Source organism: Anthonomus grandis, chromosome 1 (genome assembly GCF_022605725.1).
Source record: "Anthonomus grandis grandis chromosome 1, icAntGran1.3, whole genome shotgun sequence".
NCBI classification, from domain to species: Eukaryota; Metazoa; Arthropoda; class Insecta; order Coleoptera; family Curculionidae; genus Anthonomus; species Anthonomus grandis.
The window spans coordinates 6,699,226-6,722,046 of NC_065546.1; the positions used below are offsets into that span (position 1 = coordinate 6,699,226).

General features: G+C 31.7%; 2 protein-coding genes across 2 annotated transcripts; one reads left to right on the top strand and one right to left on the bottom strand.

Annotated features, from left to right (window-relative positions):
* Nucleotides 1-317: 317 nt before the first annotated feature.
* LOC126738579 (E3 ubiquitin-protein ligase arih1l-like) lies at nucleotides 318-11,067 on the bottom strand. Its single transcript, XM_050444014.1, has 3 exons — nucleotides 10,103-11,067; nucleotides 973-1,271; nucleotides 318-917 (listed from the first exon to the last, which is right to left on the bottom strand). Exons 1-3 carry the CDS (start codon nucleotides 10,790-10,792, stop codon nucleotides 404-406), a joined length of 1,503 nt encoding a protein of 500 aa, XP_050299971.1. The 5' UTR covers nucleotides 10,793-11,067; the 3' UTR covers nucleotides 318-403.
* Nucleotides 11,068-16,441: 5,374 nt separating this feature from the next.
* Nucleotides 16,442-17,722, top strand: LOC126739608 (mediator of RNA polymerase II transcription subunit 18). The gene is made up of 2 exons (XM_050445403.1): nucleotides 16,442-16,941; nucleotides 17,261-17,722. Exons 1-2 carry the CDS (start codon nucleotides 16,554-16,556, stop codon nucleotides 17,533-17,535), a joined length of 663 nt encoding a protein of 220 aa, XP_050301360.1. The 5' UTR covers nucleotides 16,442-16,553; the 3' UTR covers nucleotides 17,536-17,722.
* Nucleotides 17,723-22,821: the final 5,099 nt, after the last annotated feature.

Below are 22,821 nucleotides of genomic sequence, written 5' to 3' on the forward strand. Positions count from 1 at the left end.
CTATAAAGTAACATTTTAAGTAGTAAAGTGGATTCAGGAACTATATTTTAGTTGCGAATACTTTTTAACAAGAATCAGGGACTATTATTGCTAGTTGGATAGTTAAGTACACCTGAAACACTTTTTAATTTGTGGATGTTCCTTTGGGTTTCGGCCTGTTAACATCCTATTTGTTTTTGATAAATAAATAAAATAAATAAAAAATGTTAAATTCAAACAACCTCGCATTTTTTTTCAAATTTACCATGTTAAAAAAAACTTTATGGTATTATATTGGTGCAATCTTCATCCAGGGTGTTCTATAGTTAGTAAAATACTTATTTCAATATGAAATATATTTATTTCAAAATTAAAAGTTTAATTACTGCTGGGAGACATAAATATTTTGTCACAAACTCTAATTTTAGTCGCTATAGGTCCACCAATCTTTCTCGTATCCTTCGTGGACATGTCTTAGTAAAGCTTTTTGTCTGCCATCACAATATCGATATTTATCTTGCACCTTTTGCTTGATATCAACCAAATTTTCCTGAGTAATGTCCCTTTCCAAATACTCACTTAACAATTCCGTCGCCCGTTCTAAATCTTTCTGATTCTCTTCGAATATCACAGACTGATTATTTTTCTTTAAATAATAAGCAAATACGTATGTATACATCAAGGTCTGGCGACATTGGCACAATATATCGACGGCCTTTCTTAAAAATTGCACCTCAATCCAGCTCATGTTGTGTTGTTGCATCTCCTCCATTTTGTCTTTTACTGCTGCATAAAGTTTGTGTTCGAATTTTAAAGATTGCATATGATTCATATACCTATTGCAATAAAATAGGTATCGCTGTAATGCAGCTCTGGACTGCTCTTGCGCATCCCGAGCTGCTTTGGCTTCATCTTCGTCATAACGATTACAGTTATACCTGCAAAAAATTACTGATCGCTGTTTATATATGACAAATAAAATGATTAAATTACCAAGAGCTTCCGTGGGGTTCCCATGGCCCCAAACAAACCCAGCAAAAGTCCGCTTTGCAATTTTGATTTTTGCAAACCATATGATTACAACCGCCGTCTTTTTCGATTGTGGCGTTGCATTTGGGGCACTCCTTAGTGTTTGCGGCGATCCAATTTGACGTTTCTGAGTCGTCATCGCATTTCTTTTGCCACTTTTTTAAGAGGGGACACTTAACTGGATCATGCCAGTTTTCACCACAGTTGAAACAGAATCTATGGCCACATTGACATGTTACTGGTTTAGTGTCTACATAAGTTACCTAAAAACAATTTATGAAATGTATAGAACAGGTGTTAACGACTTTTTACCATTTTAATTATTTTAAGTTTCTATATTTGTTTAAGAGACTCGTCATATAATGTAGACAAACTTTATAGCTTGTTAATGTAAAGAAAATCTGTACTAAACATTTAAAAATATTACTTGTGCTAATATTTTTAAAATATTATTATACAAAAGGTTCAGGTGCTTTTGTAGGGTGCTTCTGTGTCTCTAACATTCATTTTCATAAACTTCTCTAAATAGTTTCTAAATAGCAATAAAAAAAATGTTGACTTTTTCCGTATTAACAGAAGCATTGTTGGTAAAGCTCATAAATTGCATTTTTGCTGCTGAGTAATGGCGTTCTTCATTTATTACCTTTTCTTCCCTACCATACAAATGATGACACAAATTCACAATAATTTGAAAGGAGTAAACTACAAAGAACATTTGAGTTATCCATTTCCAAAACTCGTTTTGTCACTTTTTACCGAATTTGAGTTTTTGGTATATAATTAAACTACATACTAAAATAAACTTAAATATAATAAGAAACATTACCAAAACTCGTCTTATCCCCTTTAAAATTAGCTCTTAAAATAAGGTACAGTTCCAAAACTAAACTTATATATTTGCTTTGCAGATCCAAAACTAACTTTTTTTTTATAAAGTTCCAAAACTTGCCTTATTGGCATGAAATATTCTGCTCCATAAAATTACAGGTGCGTAACTGACCTAATACACAGATTAAACTACGGCGATGCGATTGGCGGTCAAAAAATGTCCAAAGAAATGACGAGATCTTATTATTTTATTTAGTATTCTGTTTCTGTTTGCATTCGACAGTGTTGTAATTAACACGTGTTTGTTTATTTTATTTAAATATTTAAGTGTGCTTACAGAAGATAATATTATTTGTATTTATACATAAAAATGAATTTGGAAGATAGTTTAAAGGCTAAAGGCAGGTAGTGTCCCTGTTAAAGTAGTGTAGAAGGAAGAAAAAAGCTCCGAAATGAGTCATCCTGGAAGAAAAACATAAAAAAACAGCTAGGTAAGTTGGTTTTTGGTAATTTTAGGCACACGCCTAAATCATTACCCAAAATGCCCGATTGTAAGCATCTTGCTAATTCTTGTTACCAATGTGCAAGTCTAACAATGCAAGATATAAGAAAATTTCATGAGCTCTTTTATAAATCGAAAGATTATAAAGTTAATCAAGATATGTTTTTACTGAAAAATTGTTCGGCTAAATTACCAAAGAAAAATCGAAAGCCTGTAGTCCATAAAACAAAATTTCGAAAATCCATTGCAATTAAATATTTTATACAAACCAAAAGAGATGGAAGATACTTAAAAATGCAAAACTATTATTCGTTGTTTATCTATATCTAAATTCCGCTTGCAAAATATCTGCAGAAAATATTTGTACAGTGGAGTCTTGCCAAGTGAGTTACGAGGTGGCGATACTAGAAGCCGAAAATATCTTGTCAAAAAACAAGCCGTGGTTGCATTTCTTAAAGGATTGAATCCATTACAGTCTCACTACTGCCGAAACGCAAATGTGACAAAACAGTACATGCCAAGTAGTTCAAATATAAAGAAACTTTGGAAGTTATATAGATCAAAAAACTCGGAAAATTTAGTAAACTACGAGTTTTTCAGACAAATTTTAATTTTTGTACAAAAATTTAATATTAGCTTTGCCAGCCCTGCGACAGATGTATGCTCTCGTTGTCTAAATTTTGGGGTTCAAATTCGACAAGCCAAGACACAAAAGGAAAAAATAGACGCAATTGCAGCTAGTCACATCCATAAATTAAAAGCAAATGCATTTTTTGAATTGCTTCGGCGAAATAGGGAATATGAGATTACCTTGTCTTTTGACTGTCAAAAAAATATGGTTTTGCCTAAAATTCCAGACCAGCAAACCTATTTTAGTAGGCAGCTTTATCAGTACAACTTTACTATTTGCCAGGGATCTTCCAAATCAAAACAGACACCAGAACACACTTTTTTTTACACTTGGAATGAAATAGAACGTCCAAAGAGGTCTAATGAGATTGTTTCGTGTGTTTATCATCGACTTCAACTCCTACATTTAGCAGGTATGACCTAAAATGATTTTAATCTTTTAAACATTTTAATTAATATTTTTTCCAGGTATACAATCTGTACGCCTTTTCTGCGACGGTTGCGGGGGGCAAAACAAGAATCGATCCATGTTAGGCATGTTGATTAAGTTTTTTAGTGAGGCTCCGATGTCATTAAAAAATATTATTATAACATTTCCAGTACCAGGACACTCTTATATACCTCCGGATAGAGTCTTTGAAAATATTGAACGTATTGTAAATAAGGAAGAATCCATATTAGACCCAGAGGAGTATTTAAATATTTTTAAGATTTGGTACTGTACTACAACCTTTAAAGGATTTTGCTATCTTTGAATGGAAAGAAACGTCTGAAAAGGCCTTTAAATCTCCCTTATGCTTTTAAATGCCCCGACCAAACGTTTCATTTTCATCTCGTAATAATACAGGAACTGTTGTATTAAGAGGTGAACAATTTTATAAAAATGACCTAGGAACAAATTCCAGCATTTTTAAAAAAGGAAAGTCTGTTCTTTCTTTAGAAGACCAAAAGAATTTGGTGTAAAGAAAAATGTTAAGCAGATAAAATTACAAAACGTTAACAAATTGTTAACACTTCACTTTGGAGTAAAGTGGCAAGAAAATCCAAGGCTTCAGTATTATGTTACAGCTATACAGGAAGATAATGCCTTTGATGAACCAGGTGAAGATTTAGCGCCAAACGAAGTAGATGAAGATGAATTAGCCACTGAAGTCCCTGAAGAGGATGAATTACGGGTATAATTTGTTGTTTTTGATGTTTTATAAGTCAAAAAAATTACTTTTATCATTTTGTTAATATTAGCATATTTCTATGTAATATAGATAGACTAACTTTAAAAGCCGATTATGATTTATTTTGCAACGACTTATTTTTAAAATATCAGTTCCAAAACTTGTGTTATTGGTGCTACAGTTCCAAAACTAGCCTTGTTGATTTTTTAATCTAATTTTTTTCAAACTTCTGTAAAATTTTACTAACCATATTACCCCAAAAAAAAAAATGTATTTATTACCCTTTAGTAAAAAAAATAAGCACTTAGGTAAACATGAACAAAAATTTACAGTTTTTTTCGAACACATCTCGTGAGAGTAGTGACAAAACAAGTTTTGGAAATGGATAACTTATTTGTCCATTACGATATTTCTATGAAAGTTTTACCTCTTCTGCATCAATGAAAATTGCTTTCTTTATGAAAACTTGTGTTAATTTTTTTAAGTGAAAGATGAAGAGTGATGCTGAACTAAATTTTGAATATCTACCTGCATTCTAATATCTCATCATTTATTGTAATAATATAACTATTACAAATTTTATTGGTTTAATTTAGATTTTGATTGATATTAGTTATTGCAATGTGTATAAAATGTTCACTGCCTTTGTGGGCATTAAGAAAAATTGCATTCAAATAATTTAATGACTAGTAAGAATATTTATAATTTTTATGGGAAAATGTGAATGATGAAAAAAACTATTTTTTAATCACTCACATCATAATATACCCTGTGTTAAAGTCCCGGACCCTTTTAATAATTTGTGAACACACCCTTTGGTCAAAAAGTGTCCCAAATAAGAATTACTAGATCTCTCTCAGATCTACATTAGGAAGATAACTTTGCAAATACAGGAAGCATCACAACAGTAGTAAAGATTAAATTACCTGTTTTTAAATGGAATGATATATTTTTTATGCATTTTCTGATTCTATGCAAAACTTTTTTTACACAACTTCATTTAACATATGCTTTACCTAACTTCAACAGATTATAAGATACAATGATTTAAAAAATTATTATATAGGTTAGGTTTGTTGTGAGTGGGGCACCTTGTGTTCCTCCACTGCAACCCTAGGTCTATTCTGCCCAACTATGGAAAAAGGCAGTATCTGCTAATCAGCAAATTTGTGGGAAAAGGGCAAAAACTTTAAGATCATTTGCCAAGCTTTTTTTAAAGCAAACTTTAAACAAAAATGTGTTCTTATATTAAAGACAATATCAGAAATGTTTTTTCAATAAGCAAAAACGTTTTTTAGTTCTACAGTAATTAATTAAGCCAATTACTGCTTTTCTCTATTGTATTAAATATCCTTCTGAGGCAACCATAAAGCAGTAAGTGTCACATACTGCTTTTCTGCATTGATTTTTAATTATACTGCTTTTAAGTGTTGGGTAATAATGAAAAATAACACAGGTAAACTTTGAACATTTTTATTTATTGAGTCACTCTTTTTTTTGTTACATTTCTTTTAAATATTTTCTGTTTTTTTGTGGAGCGGTAAACACAGGTAAATTAAGCCAGAATTCTTTTCGATTTTCGGTCATTAGGCTCAACAAATTTTTTATAATAGTTGCTTTTTTTTCCTCACTAATTCCACATGGAATAGTAAACTGAAGAGGGTCAGAAATTGTTTTTATTTTATATACATCACTCCGAAGGAAATTAAGTGTTTTAAAGTTTTCACTTTCTAGATCACATTGGACCATCAAGTCAAAAGATCCTCGTGTTGCTTTTACATGGACAATATCCAATAGCAATATCTTTTCTTTGTTAGTTGTCATGTTTCTCTTATTAACTGATGAAGTCTTTAAACTCAAAAAAGTCAGTTATCATCATTTCTTTTGTTTCAATTTTTCCTCCGTTTGCTTTTTGAATAGCGATGACGAAATCATTAAAGTCACAAGTTTTTTTTTGACACTTAAGTGATAGTTCAATTTGATGGTGTAGGGAGTCGGCTGACATAAACGTATGACCGGCCTCAAAATAAAAAAAATCAGTCTGAGTTGCCACTCTTAAAGAATTGACAATGTAAACAAGAAATTTCATTATTGCCAAATTTTTATTTTGGGAAGAGCAGTTATCGAGCCAAAATATAAAATTTTCAGCGTCTCTATGTCGAAGTATGAACTGAAAGAAACAACTTATCAACTCCTCTTTCCCTCTTCCCCGTATGGCTTCATGCCAAGTAACTGCAAATGGTAATACTTTTTTGGCATTGGATTTTTTTGAACCAAGGGGTACAAAAGTTTCATTGTAAGCTACTAACCTTTGAGTAAACAAAACTTTTTTTAAACTTTCCATCCTTGGAAGCATGATGATTTTTTCGAAATCTGCTGAAACGCAAACTGTTTTACAATCGTAGTCAGTGTTTGCATGTGCTTTATATAGATTTCTGGCGATTTTGGCCTTATTTATGTGATCTGACCATTTCTTGCAAACTGAGCACTTTGGGTTTAAATTTTCACTTTGAAGCTCATCAAGATTGATAACTTCGCAACTTTCACATTCTTCATGGCCCAGTTTTGTAAATCTAATGTTTTCTGCAAATAATATTTTTCTATATGCTTCATATCCACATTTGTGTTCTGGGTGTTTCTCTATAAAATCTTGATGCATAGAAACAATGGTTACATCGCTGGGCAGGTATTTCACATAAGGAGCATGCTCACGTCGGTAGTGGGAAATGCTTGGATGAAACGTTTCGATATGATTTAATACCAATTGCCTATCAATTTTATTGGCTGGAGGATTATGTCCCCTGCGCTCTTTATTTGGTAATATTGATCCTGGTCCAGTTTTGTGCAAAACATTAAAAATAACTCTGTCATTTTTTGGATGGTATCCCAATGTTGTTAAATGAAAAATCTTACATACATCCACTGACATTCCACTGTCTTGAGTTAATTTGTAAGAAAAAGTTACATTTCGTTGAGAATATCTAGCAGTTATAGTTCTCTTTTTAACTGACACTCGGCTACATGAATTAAGGATAAACTTTCTTTGATCATACCATGTTAAAGACCAAAAACTGTCATGAATTGATTGTCTTTGTTCTTCTTTTATTAATTTCTTGCACTTTTTGCTGCATGAACCTTTGCAGGCTTCTCTAAGAGCTTTCCATGATATTTTGTTTTTCTTCTTTTTCATATTTCTTTTTTTCTGTATTTCTTTTAAATTAGCCAAAGGAATATTTTCATCTGGACTGCTAGAGTCTTCTTCATTTTCTGTTTGAGTAATTCCAATATCTTGCTCATCTTGAAATACATCTTGTAAAGAGTCATGCGATTGAATTTCTACTGGACTTTCCACAACTTGCAAGTCGGGTATTATGTCCGAATTCTCATTATTACCGTCACTACGTTCATAAAGTACATTTTCCAATTGAGTCAAATTATTCTGTAGAATAGGTTCCTAAATTTCTTGAAAATCATTCCCCAGTGCCAAATCTGAATGATCTTCAATCGTTGCTGTACTGGTACTGTAAAAAGATTAGTTAAATAAAAAAACAGTTTGAACAGTTATTTTTACGTCGAATTTAAAAATAAAAAAATGTTAGATCCATTTTTAAATATGCAGCTGAACAGTGTAATTGAAAAGTGTTAATATTTCTTATACACTACTTACCAAGGTTCTCTTCAAAATTAATAACTCCATTTTCAAATATATTTCCCAAATTTTGTGTCCACATTTCATCTCTGTTATTATAGGATTTCCCAATTTCGTCTGCATCTAATCCCACCAGTTCCGTCTGCATAGTATTTACTGAACATTTTTTGTAAGAATACATACCCATAATTTAAACCAATTTTTTAGTGCTTTTAGTGGACATAATATACTTAATTTAAAACATTTTTACAAGATTTTTACATATGTCAGTACTTTCATTCTGCAAAATTATAAAACTATGTTGAGACGCTTCTTCGATAATATTGTCAGGCTCCTCATGACATATTTCTTCCCCCATATTACTGGAATTTTTATTCATCGCCATTTGTAGAATAAATTATGTTCTTGTCAAGCTAAAAATAGCATTAATTATATTAACTTGTGTGCGACATTTGGTTAAGATCGATTAAATATTTTAAAAGCTATGACAAAAAAAACAATTATTATTTGTAACTTTGACACCCTGTACCCTTGCTATAAATCATTTTTGAGCAAAATTTTATTGAAAAATTTTTTTATTTATTTTACTTCTTCAAATCCACATAAATAAATAATTATCTCTTTTACACTTACCTTTTTTTGTCCATTTTCACTGTGAATTTACAACTACTTACTAACTAAAAAAACTAATCAACACTCATTGTCACTGTGCAAGTATGACTGATTGAACATGAGGTATCATTTTTGCAAGGGCCGCAGACACTAAATAGTAAGGTTACAAACTAAACAAAACCACCTGATGCATTGCAAGAAAACAGCATCTATTTGTTTACCCAAAGAAACTGCCTACTTGTGTTGTATCACTTACTGCTTTTTTCTGTTGTCACAAAAGTCACTTAATCCAACACAAGAAAGCAGCAACTATTTTTTACAAAAAGATACTGCCTATTTCCTTTGTATTATATATTTACTGCTTTCTTCTGTTGTAAATGCTTTACTTATTTAAAAGGCAGTAAGTATTTTTCATATTTTTCTTAATAAGTAAATGATTTTACTGCTTTTTTGCATTGGTGGCAAAATTTGCATATCTTTCCAGCAAAGCAAAAAAACGATTTTTACATTTTTTGGCAGTTACTGCCTTTCTCCATAGTTGGGCAGTATTGTGGCTCACTGCTAGGTGTTTCTATTTCTCTAGTACTTAAACTAACAGTAAACCTATTAAATTAATTATTGAAAATGGCTCGGTTTGACAATTTGCCAAATTGCAGTAAATTGTATTTGCTATGTTTTCTAGTATATCGGGAGTTATCAATTCACATTCTGCTTTGTAAAACTTTAATATTTTCTTCCTTTGTCGCATAAACTTACTTTTAAAACCCCCCCAGAGACTAATAATATAACAGATTAAAACTAATTATAAATTAGTTTCAATTTGATCTTAATAAGGATGTAACTTTCTGAGAAAGAAAGAATCACATTTCTTGTGTTTCGAAGATCACGAGCAATCTTATCTACCAAGACCTTTTCAATATAATATTTCAAGACTGCCCATCAATTTCAAATCTACAATGATAAAAACAATTCAGAGATTTGAACAAACTGCAAAAGTTGTATACTTTTTTAACACATGATACACATTAGTCAAAGCTTCACTTAAGTTTTTTAATTTTTCACAAATATTTATCCCCTAATGGTTTATATTTGATTGGAAAGGATTATTCTTTCTGAATCCCTAAAGATGATATAAAATAATGCTCAGCTCATGTTATGTAAATTGATACAAATCAAATTGCAATGTAACTATAGTCCAACATCTGCTGATCTCTTATCACTCTGTAATATAACCTATTTGATTAATGAGAATTCACCTTTTATTTTATCACTAAAACATAATTTCTGGAAATTTACCCATGAATCTGATACACTTACAATGTCATTGGTTTAATTATAATTTCATGTGATAATTATATGAAATCCCAATAAGCAATCAATTTTCATTTCTGTGCAACACAAAGGACCAATTGACAGTAAACTAATTTATAATTCATTATTTGAGCATCCCTACAGATGCAGCCATTCATATTTTCTGTTCTTGTTTTGAAAAATTATACCAATGAAAAATTCATGTAAATTGCTATAAAATAAACTTCACTAATCATGTTATTACCTACCTCAATAAATTAAAGAATAATCAAAAACATTTTTAATTACTTGAAAAATTATACTAGTTGAAATAAGAAACTCAAATAATTAATTAATTAACTGCTACTTTACATAATAGCACATTTTTACACTGACATTGAAAATACTTACTTTAATAGCATAACTACAGTCAGGACTAGGACACCATCTTAAAAGCCTATTACATTTAACAAAACTATTTGTTATTAAATGTTGAAATTTTAACTTGACCCTTGGATCCTTCAATAGACCCATAGCTGTTTCATCATCTACTAATATGGAGCAATTATGAGCTGGACAGGCAATAGTTTGTCCAACACCTTCTTCCATTATTTTGGTAGTTAAATACTCATTCCAACATTGAGTACAAAATCTATGTCCACATTCTAGCCCTGTCATTTGATTTTGTGGATAAACAAGGAAGCATATCTCACATTCTTCAGTGCCCAAGGCCTTACTGAGCAGTTTTGGCTTAATTGCATTAATTTTTTTAAATGGATTTACTACCCTGGCCTCTTTGAATAAGTCATCTTGATTGCTATCAAAGAATTTCTCCATAAGTTTCTCCTTGTCCCAGTTGAAGAAGTTGAGAAGGATTCTGGTAGTAGTGGAAGGAATTTGCACCACAATATTAACATCTTTGATACAATCAACCATGTGTTTGACTATTTCATCAGTTGATAACACTTCAAATTGGTATTCATCATCATAGCTGGGGAATTCTTTGCTTGATGTATTATCAACTTCTATAGCAAAATCTACATCATCTCCGCTGGTCTCATTGCCAGAGTCTTCATACATCATATCATCTTCGTCGTTCATTGTATATTTGCTTTTATCATTGATGAGGTTATTATTTTTAGATGAACTATTTTTTCTTAAGAAATTCTGAGCTTTTTTAAACTGACTGATTTGGACATTGCAGTGTCAAATAATGTTCCCAGTTTCAGTTTAGGTAAACAATAAAATGTTGGTACGTTAATTTTGATTAAAAAAAACAGTTTTCACTGCCACTACATATTTTGCCCTTTATAACTATTTTTAATATTACAATTTTCTAGAAAAAAATTTGAATGAAAGGTGAATTTTATTCAATTGAATGCATTTTTTTTGCTCCACTTCCCTTCTTCCTCTTTTGTTATGCGAACAAGCTGCAAAGTCCAGAATTGAAAAAAGAAGAGGAATTAAATGGGGAAAAACATCAGGCAAGAGATGGCGCTAAAAGCAGTTTGCTTTTTTATTCATTAGTGACGGTAATTGGAGCTTTTCTTTTGATTTTTTGCAAAAGAGTTAAACGTTTGGCATAGGAAGATTAAATTTTTAATAAAAAATTACCAGCAACCAAGTTTTGCAAGTGAAATAATTTAAACTGAAACTTTTATTCGTTCCTGAATCGAAATAACCAGACCGTGAGTTAAACCAAGCTAAAAAAGATGATTATGGGCCGGCAAAAGTTAACCATCAAGTTAACCTTAGTAATAAAATGTCAATTTTATAAACGTTCCATTTCTTATTCTTCGTTTTTGAGACGTTATTTAGGCCCTGTGCTACTGTCACAAGATCAATTGTTATTGTTTTTATTTTGGCTTGGCTTGGCTGTAGATAGTTCTAGAAAGAAAGCTTCTACATGCTAAAGAACTATAAAAAATAAAGCGAAAAAACTATGGTTGACAGTTCAGTAGTCTCGAGCAAATAATTTCGTTTTTTACCGCCGCCTATATGTCGAGGAATAGAAGCTTTTTCAGTGTTAGGTTATATTCAAAATTATTGATAGAATAAATATCAAAAACCAAGAGTTGAGTTTTTGGTTTGGTTTATGGTTTTAATGGCTTCGGCTACGAGGCAATCTGCCAGCACGATTTGGAGAGTCGGGAAAACTGTCGGGTATGTACCCGATTCCCCGAATCGATATTTTCGCAATTTTTAATACTGAAATGCACGGTGACGCCTTCCCTACGATGCATCGGGCATCATCCGGCCTGGCAACCGGCGTGAATAGGTTCAGCTACCACTGGCAAAGGGAAAGGGCAGGAAAGAGTCTAGGAGGGGTTCCAAAGGATAGGAAAGGAAAGAACGACCACGTGTTGACTGGGTGCAGGATGACGCGGAAGTGGGATTGATACTTTCATTAAATTTACTTCTTAAAGGCACGTTATATCCACCGGCAAGGGGTAGGAAAAAGTTTAGGAAGGGAATCCGAAGGATAGGAAAGGAATAGAACGACCACGTGTTGACTGGGTGAAGGATGACGCGGAAGTGTCCAAAAGTTTTTATAAAGTTAACTTTAACTGATACCCCATCCACCCGATAAAGTTAACTTCTACATTTTGAAGTTAACTGTGACATGTGACGCTATTCCACAATTTAACTTTAAGTTATCTGTCAAAATAGTTTTATAATACCGACCCTAAGGGGATTATTTCCGATAAAAAAGTTCACATATCATAAGGATCGATTTTTCATCGTTTTTTTTTGTTTTCGTTTCCAGTGCCATCAAATAGTTGGCAAAAGCAGAATTTTCAGTCTTAATAAATTGCTTCTACCATTAACTTCGGATTTTCGGATACTTTTTCTCCAGTGTCCTGCAGTTTGATTATCCAAAGCTCTCGTTATATTCAGTCACAGCCGACTTTACTCAAGCCGCGAAATGATAACATCGGCAACATGGCTTTCGGATCCGTTTTCATTTCAGTTCTCATGGGACGTAATGGGGATGGTTTGAATTCATCTTTTAAATTTTTAAGTGAAATTTTGGAAAGGAAATAAAAATGTAGTTATTATTAAGAACGTACTAAGTCTTAGTGACATCTCCCAGCCAGTGTCGGTGAGTTATCTACTATAAAAACAGTGATAAATAATTATATAGATAAACACCTTGTTTGTAAAAAGAAACAGGTGGAGCCGGCCGGCTTCTTAAGTGGGTTGTCCTATTTATCGATTTTCAAGTTTATTTTACATATCACTTTTAAGATTTTTGTGTTGTGCCCTTATCTGTGGGATTTGGGATTTTTTGTGATTATCTTGTGTTCCACTAAAACTAGAAACTTATGCCTTAGTTTCTAGTTAATTAAGTTAATTAAGTTAAAGTAGGGAGGCAAGTATTTCTGTTTATGGCTTCCCCAAAGATGAACAACTTAAAATTAAATGGCTAAAAGTCATACCTAGAGATAATTAGGCTCCTACTCAATATTCTGTGGTTTATGCCAAGGATTTTGACCTGAATAATATTATCCGTGAAGATGATTATCTTTTACCCACCCCATGGCACACTTACTAAGATTAGAGTTAAAGCAAGATTAGCTTGCTTAGCAGTGCCTCAAATTTTTCCAAATTTACCTGCATATTTAACAAAAACAGTGCCTCTTCCTAGAAAAAGTCCAGATAAAAGAAATAGTGAACAACAAGAACATAAAGAACTTGCCAATGAAGCCTCTGAGCAACTTGCATGATCTTATGAGTAATTATTCCCAAAAAATTCTAATATTTGACCTGTGGAATGTAAAAATTGTTGGAGATACAAAACTATATTTCAATTATAATCAAATATCAATAGATATCAATGTCTATTAATCAAATATCAATAGATAGTGACCTACATGTTTAAGACTTTTTAAAAAACAATGAGTTGTCCCAAAATTACCTAAAATGGATTGTACTCAACTCGAAAATCTATTAACTAGGTATAAGTTTTCTGATTATTGTGAGCTCTCTTCCTCTCTAGAGAAGTTTCATAACTTCATTAACCAAAATTCAGATTTCTTAAAACAGGCGTTAAATTTATTGGAAAGTTCTGATTCATTCATATTAACTCAATACAACGTGTTGAAAGCCACTACCTCAGAGCGCAAACTAGCAAAGATTTTATCGACGGAGGTAAATCAATTGCAGATTTGCACAGAGATTATGCATCATTATGTAAAAATGAAAACAAGCTTTTTGCAAACTATCACATGTACTGCGATATATTTAACAGGAAATTTAATATCTCATTTTTTGTACCGCGAAAAGACCAATGTAATTTATGTTACGTATATCAAAATGCAAATGAAGAAGAAAAGGAAAAAATAAACAAAGAGTATGAAGAACATCAAAATGAAAAAGCTCTTAGTCAAAATAAATTGGATATAGATAAGGCAAAAATAAATGACATTTATTCCGTAGCTTGCTTTATTATGCAAGCATTACTTCAAATTCCCAAGGGACAAGTTTCGGTTTTTTACTATAAGTCAAAATTAAATACCATGAACTTTACAATAGCAGGATGTCCAATGATGCAACAAATTGTTATGTCTGGCATGAAGGTGAGGGAGGAAAAGGGGCGACAGAAGTAGGATCGTGTATGCTGTCATACCTACAAAAAAAATCTATAAGATGTGACTGAGAAGAATTGGAAATAGTATTGTACAGTGATAACTGCGGAGCTCAACAAAACTAGGTTAACAATTTATAAATATTGTGAACATGTAAATTTTTATTTGATTACTTTTTTTTTCAGTTTAGATTTTTGAGTGCAGTTTTTATGTATGCCGTAATGAACTTCAAAATAAAAAGCATTACCCATAAATATCTTGTGGTCGGCCATACTCAAAATCCTGGAGATTCAGTCCACTCGACCATTGAAAAGCAGGTAAACTTTTGGCTGCCTTGTTTTACGTTTAATTATGTTAAATCATGCAAAACTTTGCTTTACTTTAGGTTACACGCTCTTTAAAATCAGGTCCGATCTTTGTACCTGATCAATTTGTTACTATGATCAGAATGGCCAAAAAAAAAGGAACTCCATACCACGTCAAGGAGCTTACACATGATGACTTTTACAATGTTAAGCAACTAATGACTAATTTTGGAAGTAATTTCACAGTTAATTCTAAGAAAGAACAGGTCTTATAAATAGTCTTCGTGTAGTTAAAATCGAAAAGGCACATCCATTTAAATATTTTTACAAAACATCTTTTCCTGAATTGGACTTTGAGCAAGTGATTGTAAGAGAAACTAAACTTGTTAATACTCGAAAATCCTCTAGAAGGAACTCGAAAATCCTCTAGAAACAGACTGTGATGTCCCAAAAGTGCCTACATTAGTCAAAGCATATTCTTCTAAACTTCCTTTGAATGAAAATAAACAAAAAGACCTTACATTCCTGTTAGAAAACGGATACATTCCAAAACATTATTCACTCTCTTATAACTCTTTGTTTTAATTTTAGCTTGGAATTTTTAGAATAATAACTTGGTCTTATTTTGATTGTTTTATAGTTAATTTAGGTAATTTTTTTTCCTATTTAAGTCTAAAGCTGTATTAAAGTTAAATCATTTTATTTCCTAATTAAGCTTAAGAATGTAAGCTGTAAAACTAAAAATTTGGTTTTTTAAGGTAGTATTAAAGTTATGAAGATCAATAAAAGTTTATTTCCATTTCTCGTTTTTAATTAAAATATTTGTAAGTAAATAAACTTCTTAAGAAATAATAATAATATTGTAAAAAAAAAACACGATAATAACCCATTAATATTAACCAATATAGTTCTATTTTATAAAAAAATTCTAAACAAAAGCGTATTATTTTGAAATAAAACTTCTAAAAAATCCCAAAAAAAATAATATTTTTTTGTTAAAGTAAAAAAAAATTGTTTGTGTTATATCTTAGACCCATCTTCAAACTTGTTGCAAAAAAACAATTGAATTACATTAAAAACAAAAGAGAAACAAGAATTTAAAAATTTGAAAATTAAATCCTCCTGTAAAATTTGTCACCTTTGAAATAATACACTTTTGTTCGGGACGTGCGACATTATATCCCCTTGCGCATTTGAATTGCTTAGATATTATTTTAATCTACCCACCAAGAGGTACCTACAGTATCTTTCTTCTAGCTTTGACGTGTCACCAAATTCTGACTTAAATAAAACTAACGACACCACTAATTATTTAAACATTGTATCCACTTCTTTAGCACTGACTGAGAAAGTTGTTAATTTATTAATTGATGAAATTTATATAGCTAAAAGACTAGACTGTAGGGAAAAAAGTATAATAATGCATTTATATAATTATTAACGGCGCCTATATATATTTGAAACAATAAATCAATCACATAAATAATATATTCTCATTTGTAAATAAATCAAAACCAAAATTGAACGTTCATCTCGGCCGAGAGCCCGCAGAGCCGCGCTTTCAAAGCGTAAACGCAAAGTATATAGATTTCAACTTAGACTGTGGTAAACGGATCCACCAAAACGGATCCGAATCTCCCACGTGGTGCGACGTTGCCAACTGCTATTTCGCGGCTTGAGTAAAGTCGGCTGTGATTCAGTCTTCTTCGTCCAAACTAGGAGGCATGCCGAATCGTGTGTAACCGGCTTTAGGGTCACATAATTTGACGGTAAAGACAGATGACACTTTAGAAAGCAAACATGGCATGTCCGGAAATTTCATGATATATGATTATTTATGATATGTTGTTGTCATCTATCAGCTGGAACCTTGATCTGTTTGATTTCTTTTACTTGACCTGATTTTCGGCCTTTATGGTGATGTTCATGTTGGGTTCCCTTAAGCCTATTCCCTTATTATAACGTAAAATGTCCTTAGGAACGGCCATAGAATCTCTCACGGCAGCCTTAAAATGTAATATAATTCCTAACCAAGAATACCTTCTTCAAGGGTCTGTCTTGGACCAATACGTCGAAGTATTGCTACATCGCCTCCGAGGCTTGTGCGACAACGTAGATAGTGGCCCAGAATCCTTTAATGATCATGAATTGTGTTACTCTTTAAGATCAAATAGTGCAAATGCCCCTCAAGTACTCTCTTTGAGAGTGAGGCGAGCATTAGATGTTACAGAAGCTCCCTTTCAGTTGAGATATGTTGGTCAGCAAGAGATTGGTGATAAGAATAGGCCTACAGTTGTAAGGTCTTGTATTGATATGGCTTGCAGCTCTACAATAATTGATTTTTTGACAGAATTAGGTAAAACAATTCAGTAAACTAATTAAAATAGTAAAATTCAAACAATTATAAATTACTTATTTTTTTGAAATATTGACAAATGCAATAGACAAATACAATTCTATCAAAAAATATTCCTAGAAATATTTGTTTCTATTTTAAACTTAACGGGTTAAAAGCAGAATTTTTCAGAAATTTTAAATCGAGAACAGAAGACTTTAAGAACTCCTAATTAGTAGATAATCAAAGAATAAATAACAAATATGCAAGAATGAGTCTATTATAGAACCATTATTTCCATTATATCTACTTCTACTAGTTATGTATTTATTTCTTACAGGCTGTAGGTTAGACTTCGAATACATAGCAAGGGGATACATGTTCAGGAAAGGCAGAATGAAAGTTACAGTCTCAAAAATTTTTAAGCTGAATGGAATGGCCAGTAAACCAGAAAATGTTGAAGCTATATCCCAGAGCTACTTGGTAGAGCTCTCAGTACAAGCCCCATCAGGTCAAGATGCCATTGCTGATGACATGAGGATATTTGCTGAACAGTTGAGGCCTTTGGTGCAGCTGGAAAAGATTGACTATAAAAGACTGGGAAATATTATGTAAGATATTTTGTACAAGTGATGATTATAATGGTTTCATTATTAGGTATACAATTATAGATAATTCTTGGAAATTTAAATGCTTTTTTTATATTTTATTTTAAGTCCTCATAAAATGTTAGGGTCAAGAAATATGCAATTTTTATAAATGTTAATATTTTTAAATATATTTGTAAATAATTTGAAAATCATAGGATATATTATATATAGCCTTCCTTAGAGTCTTTACTTTTGATCTAAGATGGTTTCCATCAAGTTTTTTGCAGTTTTATGGAATTATGGTTCATTTACAATTACCCGGGGCTATTTACAATTTCCCCTGATATTTGGGGTAAATGTAAATTAATTTTAGTCTAAATATGGGTGATAATGTTTTAAAACAAAGGGTAATTGGAAACAAATGGGCCGATAATAATTTTTCCTTGACTAACATTACGGTAGTTTTATATCAAGATCTGTCATTTACAATTACCCCATGTGCAACGTTTACAAATACACCATTAAATAATACTAAACATTTGAAAGTAGTTTGTATTAAAGAAAAGATGCCTACAAAGCTACTTCTTAAAAAAACATAAAGAAAAATAAAAAACTTAACTCTAGTTAACTCAGTTTTTGCCCAATTATGGTCTGTTTTTCAAATACACTAACATAATTGCTACTATTGAGCTGAACTCAACCTCTGTAGTTCATTCTTCTCGAACAGCAAAAACAGTAGAATATTTATCTTTTCTTCCAAAACAATTGACATAGATTTCCCCCTTATCTATAGATACTTGTTCAATGCATTCTACATATTGATAATGGTTTGTTTTTCTTGTGCCCCTCAAAAAGTCTACCACTAAAAACATGCCGGGTTTAAGTTTGTTCCATTCTGGCTGTTCATAATCTACTTCTTTCAAATTTTCTTTTATGCAAGATTCCAGAAAATCAGAATCATCTGATTCATTATCTGAGCTATAATTTGTATTGTTTTCATTGAGGTCTTCATTGTCTGAATCAGTCTCAATTGGATTTTTCTTTTTCCCTGTCTTTTTTTGCTTCTGTTTCTTTTTTAAATCTTTATTTTCTTTATTCTTATTTTTCTTGACTTCTTTTTCATTTTTTTTCCCCTTCTTTGAGCTTCAATAATTTTCATTTTTTCCACGACTTTTTCATTAGTAAGTATTTCACTGTATTTTACAGATTTTAATCTTGGTACTGGAATAATTCTTCTTTTTACAACCTCTAATTTTTCGTAGCTGGTATTCATTGCTTGACAGAAAATATCTATTATTTTACTTGGGGTTTTAATTGGAGTTTTATGGGTAGAGGTCGAAGGAATAGCAAGTTCAGGACCAGAGATTTTGGAAACGTTTTTTTCTAAATTTATATCAAGTGTGCTGTTTTCTAAGGTAGTATTGGCTTGATTATTTACACTTAATATTTTAAGATTTTCAATAGGAGATTGCCTCGGAGATTGCTCTTCAATATTTTCTGTAAATTGTGTAGGGCTAGTGCATGGTGTGGATGAGTTTATAGATTTTAACTGATTTTCTTTATACCTTCTTAACAAAACAGGATTAAAATCTGCCTCAGGAAATTTTGTTGAATCAACTGGAAATGTGCCAGTAGAAATAAAACCTTTAACGATGTTATCATGTTTTATAGAATCTCTCCAAACCTCTCCTAATAACTCAACAAATTAGGATTTTGATAACCTTATGTTACCTTTACCAATTTTGTCCAATCATACATTAAAAGAGCTGTTTGATTTGGTGTTCCCCATGTCCTTCTTTTATTCTGAACCTCTTGCACAAAAGCTGTAGAAAACCATTCAAAAAACTGGGGTTTCTCCATCCAACCATTGGATGTAGTAGTGTATAGGGTAAGCTTTTTCTGAAATCCATCTTGGTTGAACTGCTGCTCCTTTAAATAGTATATAGGGGGGCAAATACGAACTATCTGCACAAATTGTTGCCAACACTGAAATGGATTCTCTGCCTGATCCTCCTGTGACACGTACTAAAGCTAAAACCTAAAAAGGAAGGTAATACAATGTTAGTTAAAAATCAAGGAAACTTACATTTTCCTTTTTCTCCTAATGCCTTTAGTTTGCGTGGATCAGTACCAAATCCACTTTCATCTGTGTTAAAAATAAATGATGGTTTTTCTTCCAAATTATAATCCTTAACAAGTTGTGAAAGTTCATTATAAAAATCGTAAATAACTTCAGGGACTCTGGCGTCTTTTCTTGATTTTTCTAGTAGTTCGGGTTTTTAATGAAATTGAGGGATTCCGTTTTAAAAACCCGTAGTACCAATCGTCTCCGGGTATACCATCTTTAAAGGGATTTTTAATTTGAGAAATCTCGACATATTGAGCCACAATATTCTTAATTTCTTCTTTGTCACAGGGATAATCCATCCTAGCATGAGCTTTAATACACTGTACCAACTTTTCTTCTTCTTCTTTTGACAACACTGATGGACGCCCAGCACCTATTTTATCTACAGAGATATTGCGTCCTTTAATTCGATGAAAAATACAGGATTTGGGAACACCGTAAAAGTTTTCAGCTTGTTGATATGTCTTGTTTTTATTGAGAACATCCTCCACAGCTCTTCTTAGATCTTCTCTGCTATATTGAGGTCCCTGGCGCGTCTTCGTATTTTTGCGAGGCATTTCTGAGAAAAAAACAGTTATTTACAATTACCCTGCATCTATTTTTATAATTTCCCCATAACAAAATTTTTTTGGGGTAATTGTAAATTATCAAAAATATACAAAAACCCTTTTGTCAAAAAGACACAATTGTTGCTAGTCAGATACTAAGATGGCTAACTTACCTTTTAAAAATATTTAGAATAAGTATTAATCAATACACACTCCAAATTTTAACAAAAACACGAAATACAAATGCAACCTGATCATGTACATTATAGCCCAAGGTTAAAACATTGCTGCAGAAGCACCATCTACATTTTAAAGCCCGCGGCTATTTGACAAACACGCCTTTTACATTTACCCCGTTTTTACAATTACCCCACTTGACCCTATAATTTTATGTTTAAATTTATTGAAGTTATGTTAGGTAATGCTTTGACTTATATTACATACTTAAGTATATTCTACACTTGATCAATTAAATAGACTTAGTGTAACATAAGCATTGTCAAACTGTGATGAGGACTCAATAAATTTATTAAGCGTAATTATGTATCAACAATTGAACCTTTTATATAATATACAGTCATAAATAAAAAAAAAAACCTTTTATATATTTAATATCCCTTGAAAGTGGTTTTCACAAGTCATTCTGATTTAATTCCGATAAAAAAAGTTTTAATTTTTTTACTTTCTTAAGTTTATATATGAGGGGTCAGTGGAAAAGTGGTATAAGTAACATTGACTTGATTTTGAGTAATCTAAGGTCAAACTTAATAGTAAAATCCTAGTAAAAGTAAATCCAAGAATGGTTACATATATCTATTTAAAAAATTCTAATGTTTTCTGGCCATACATGATGATTTGGGGTAAAAGAAGTATAAGTGACATAAAAGATACTTTATTTAAATATTCTGAAACAAAGAAGTGAAAAAAAAAGTATAATGAATACAGTTTGTCTTATCTAATCTTGTCACCTTCATCTACTATATCTTCGTCGCTGTCACGTCGCTCTTCTGTACTGCCAGCACCTGTTAGCAGCACACTGCACACTTTAGTTTTCTTTTTAGGTGCCGTTTCTTGCCTGCTCCGTTTTTGACTTTTTGAATCTTCATCTGCCAAATTCTTGTAAAAATTGTGGTATACCGGAGTTACAAACTGCAACAGCTCTTGAAGATTTTGCTATTTAAGAAATTTTATTTTTGGTGCCTCATTATACAAGGGGCAAAGTTTTTGTGCCGATGGTCTTCCTTTGCTTCTTAGAGCCCAAACTGCTTCATAAAATTCAATTATTGCACTTAGAGTGTCTTTGAATTTCATTGTAAATGGTTGATCTTTTTCAAGTCATATCGCGAATTGGAATTACACCTCGACAGATGCAAATATTGTATATAATGATTTTATAAGCATAATCCAAACAGCTTTAGATAAGTTTGCGCCTGAAAACAGATATTCTGTAATAAAATATCCATGGATTAATGCGGCGGTTCAAGAGGTTCAACGGGAAAGAAACTTGGCTTATAGAAGATTTTGCTTTACAAAAACCGATTGTGACTGGAAAAGCTATCAAAAACTCAGAAACAAAGTAACCTCGGTAATGCGTACTGAAAAAACCAAATATTATGATAATAAAATTGATCAATGTAAAGGTGATAGTCGCAATATGTGGAGGACCTTAAAAGGTTTACTGGGCAATAACAAACAATCTGTTGATTATATGGATGTTGATTTTGGGACATATACAGGTAGTATAGAGGAAAACTTTAATCAATTTTATTCAGATAGCTTACAAGATATTGCTGCAAGTATTGAAACAATAGAATGGACTTGTAATACAACTAATTCTCCGAATATACAAATTTCACATTATAAAAATGTCAATCTGTCACAATTGAAAAAGACAGTTTTTGGATTAAAAAATAAAAAAACTAGTGATAATGTGCTTAGTGTGAAATTGGTAAAACAGACCCTTTATTGCATTTAGTTAATTCATGCCTATCAACTAGCATAATTCCAAGTGATTTAAAAACTAGTGTAATGATTCCAATACCAAAGGTAACCACTCCAAAGATTCCTGCAGATTTTCGACCAATAAATTTATTGCCTGTCATTGATAAAATTATAGAGACAATTGTATGCCAGCAGTTGAGACAATACTTTGAACAACATAAACTGTTATATATTGGACAGTCAGGGTTTAGGAATAATCACTCTTGTCAATCTGCTCTTCAGTATGTGTGTGGGACATGGCGAAAAGACATTAACGAAGACAAATTAGTTATTAGTGTATTTGTGGATCTTCAACGTGCTTTTGAGACATTAGACCGTAATATTCTTCTTAAAAAACTGTTATATTATGGTGTATGTAATAGAGCTTTGGACTGGATTAAAAATTACCTGGATAAGAGGTATAATAGAGTATCTATAGGACAAAAGTTTTCAAATAAAATAGAAAGTATCGTAGGTGTACCACAGGGTAGTGTTCTTGGACCGCTGTTGTTCGTTATATATATAAACGATATCTATACTGTTTTACAAAACTCTTTCGTAAATTTATTTGCAGATGATACAGTAATTTGTGTGTCAGGTAAAAATTACAAGGAAGCTACAAATATTTTAAATTCAGAATTGAATATTTTGTATC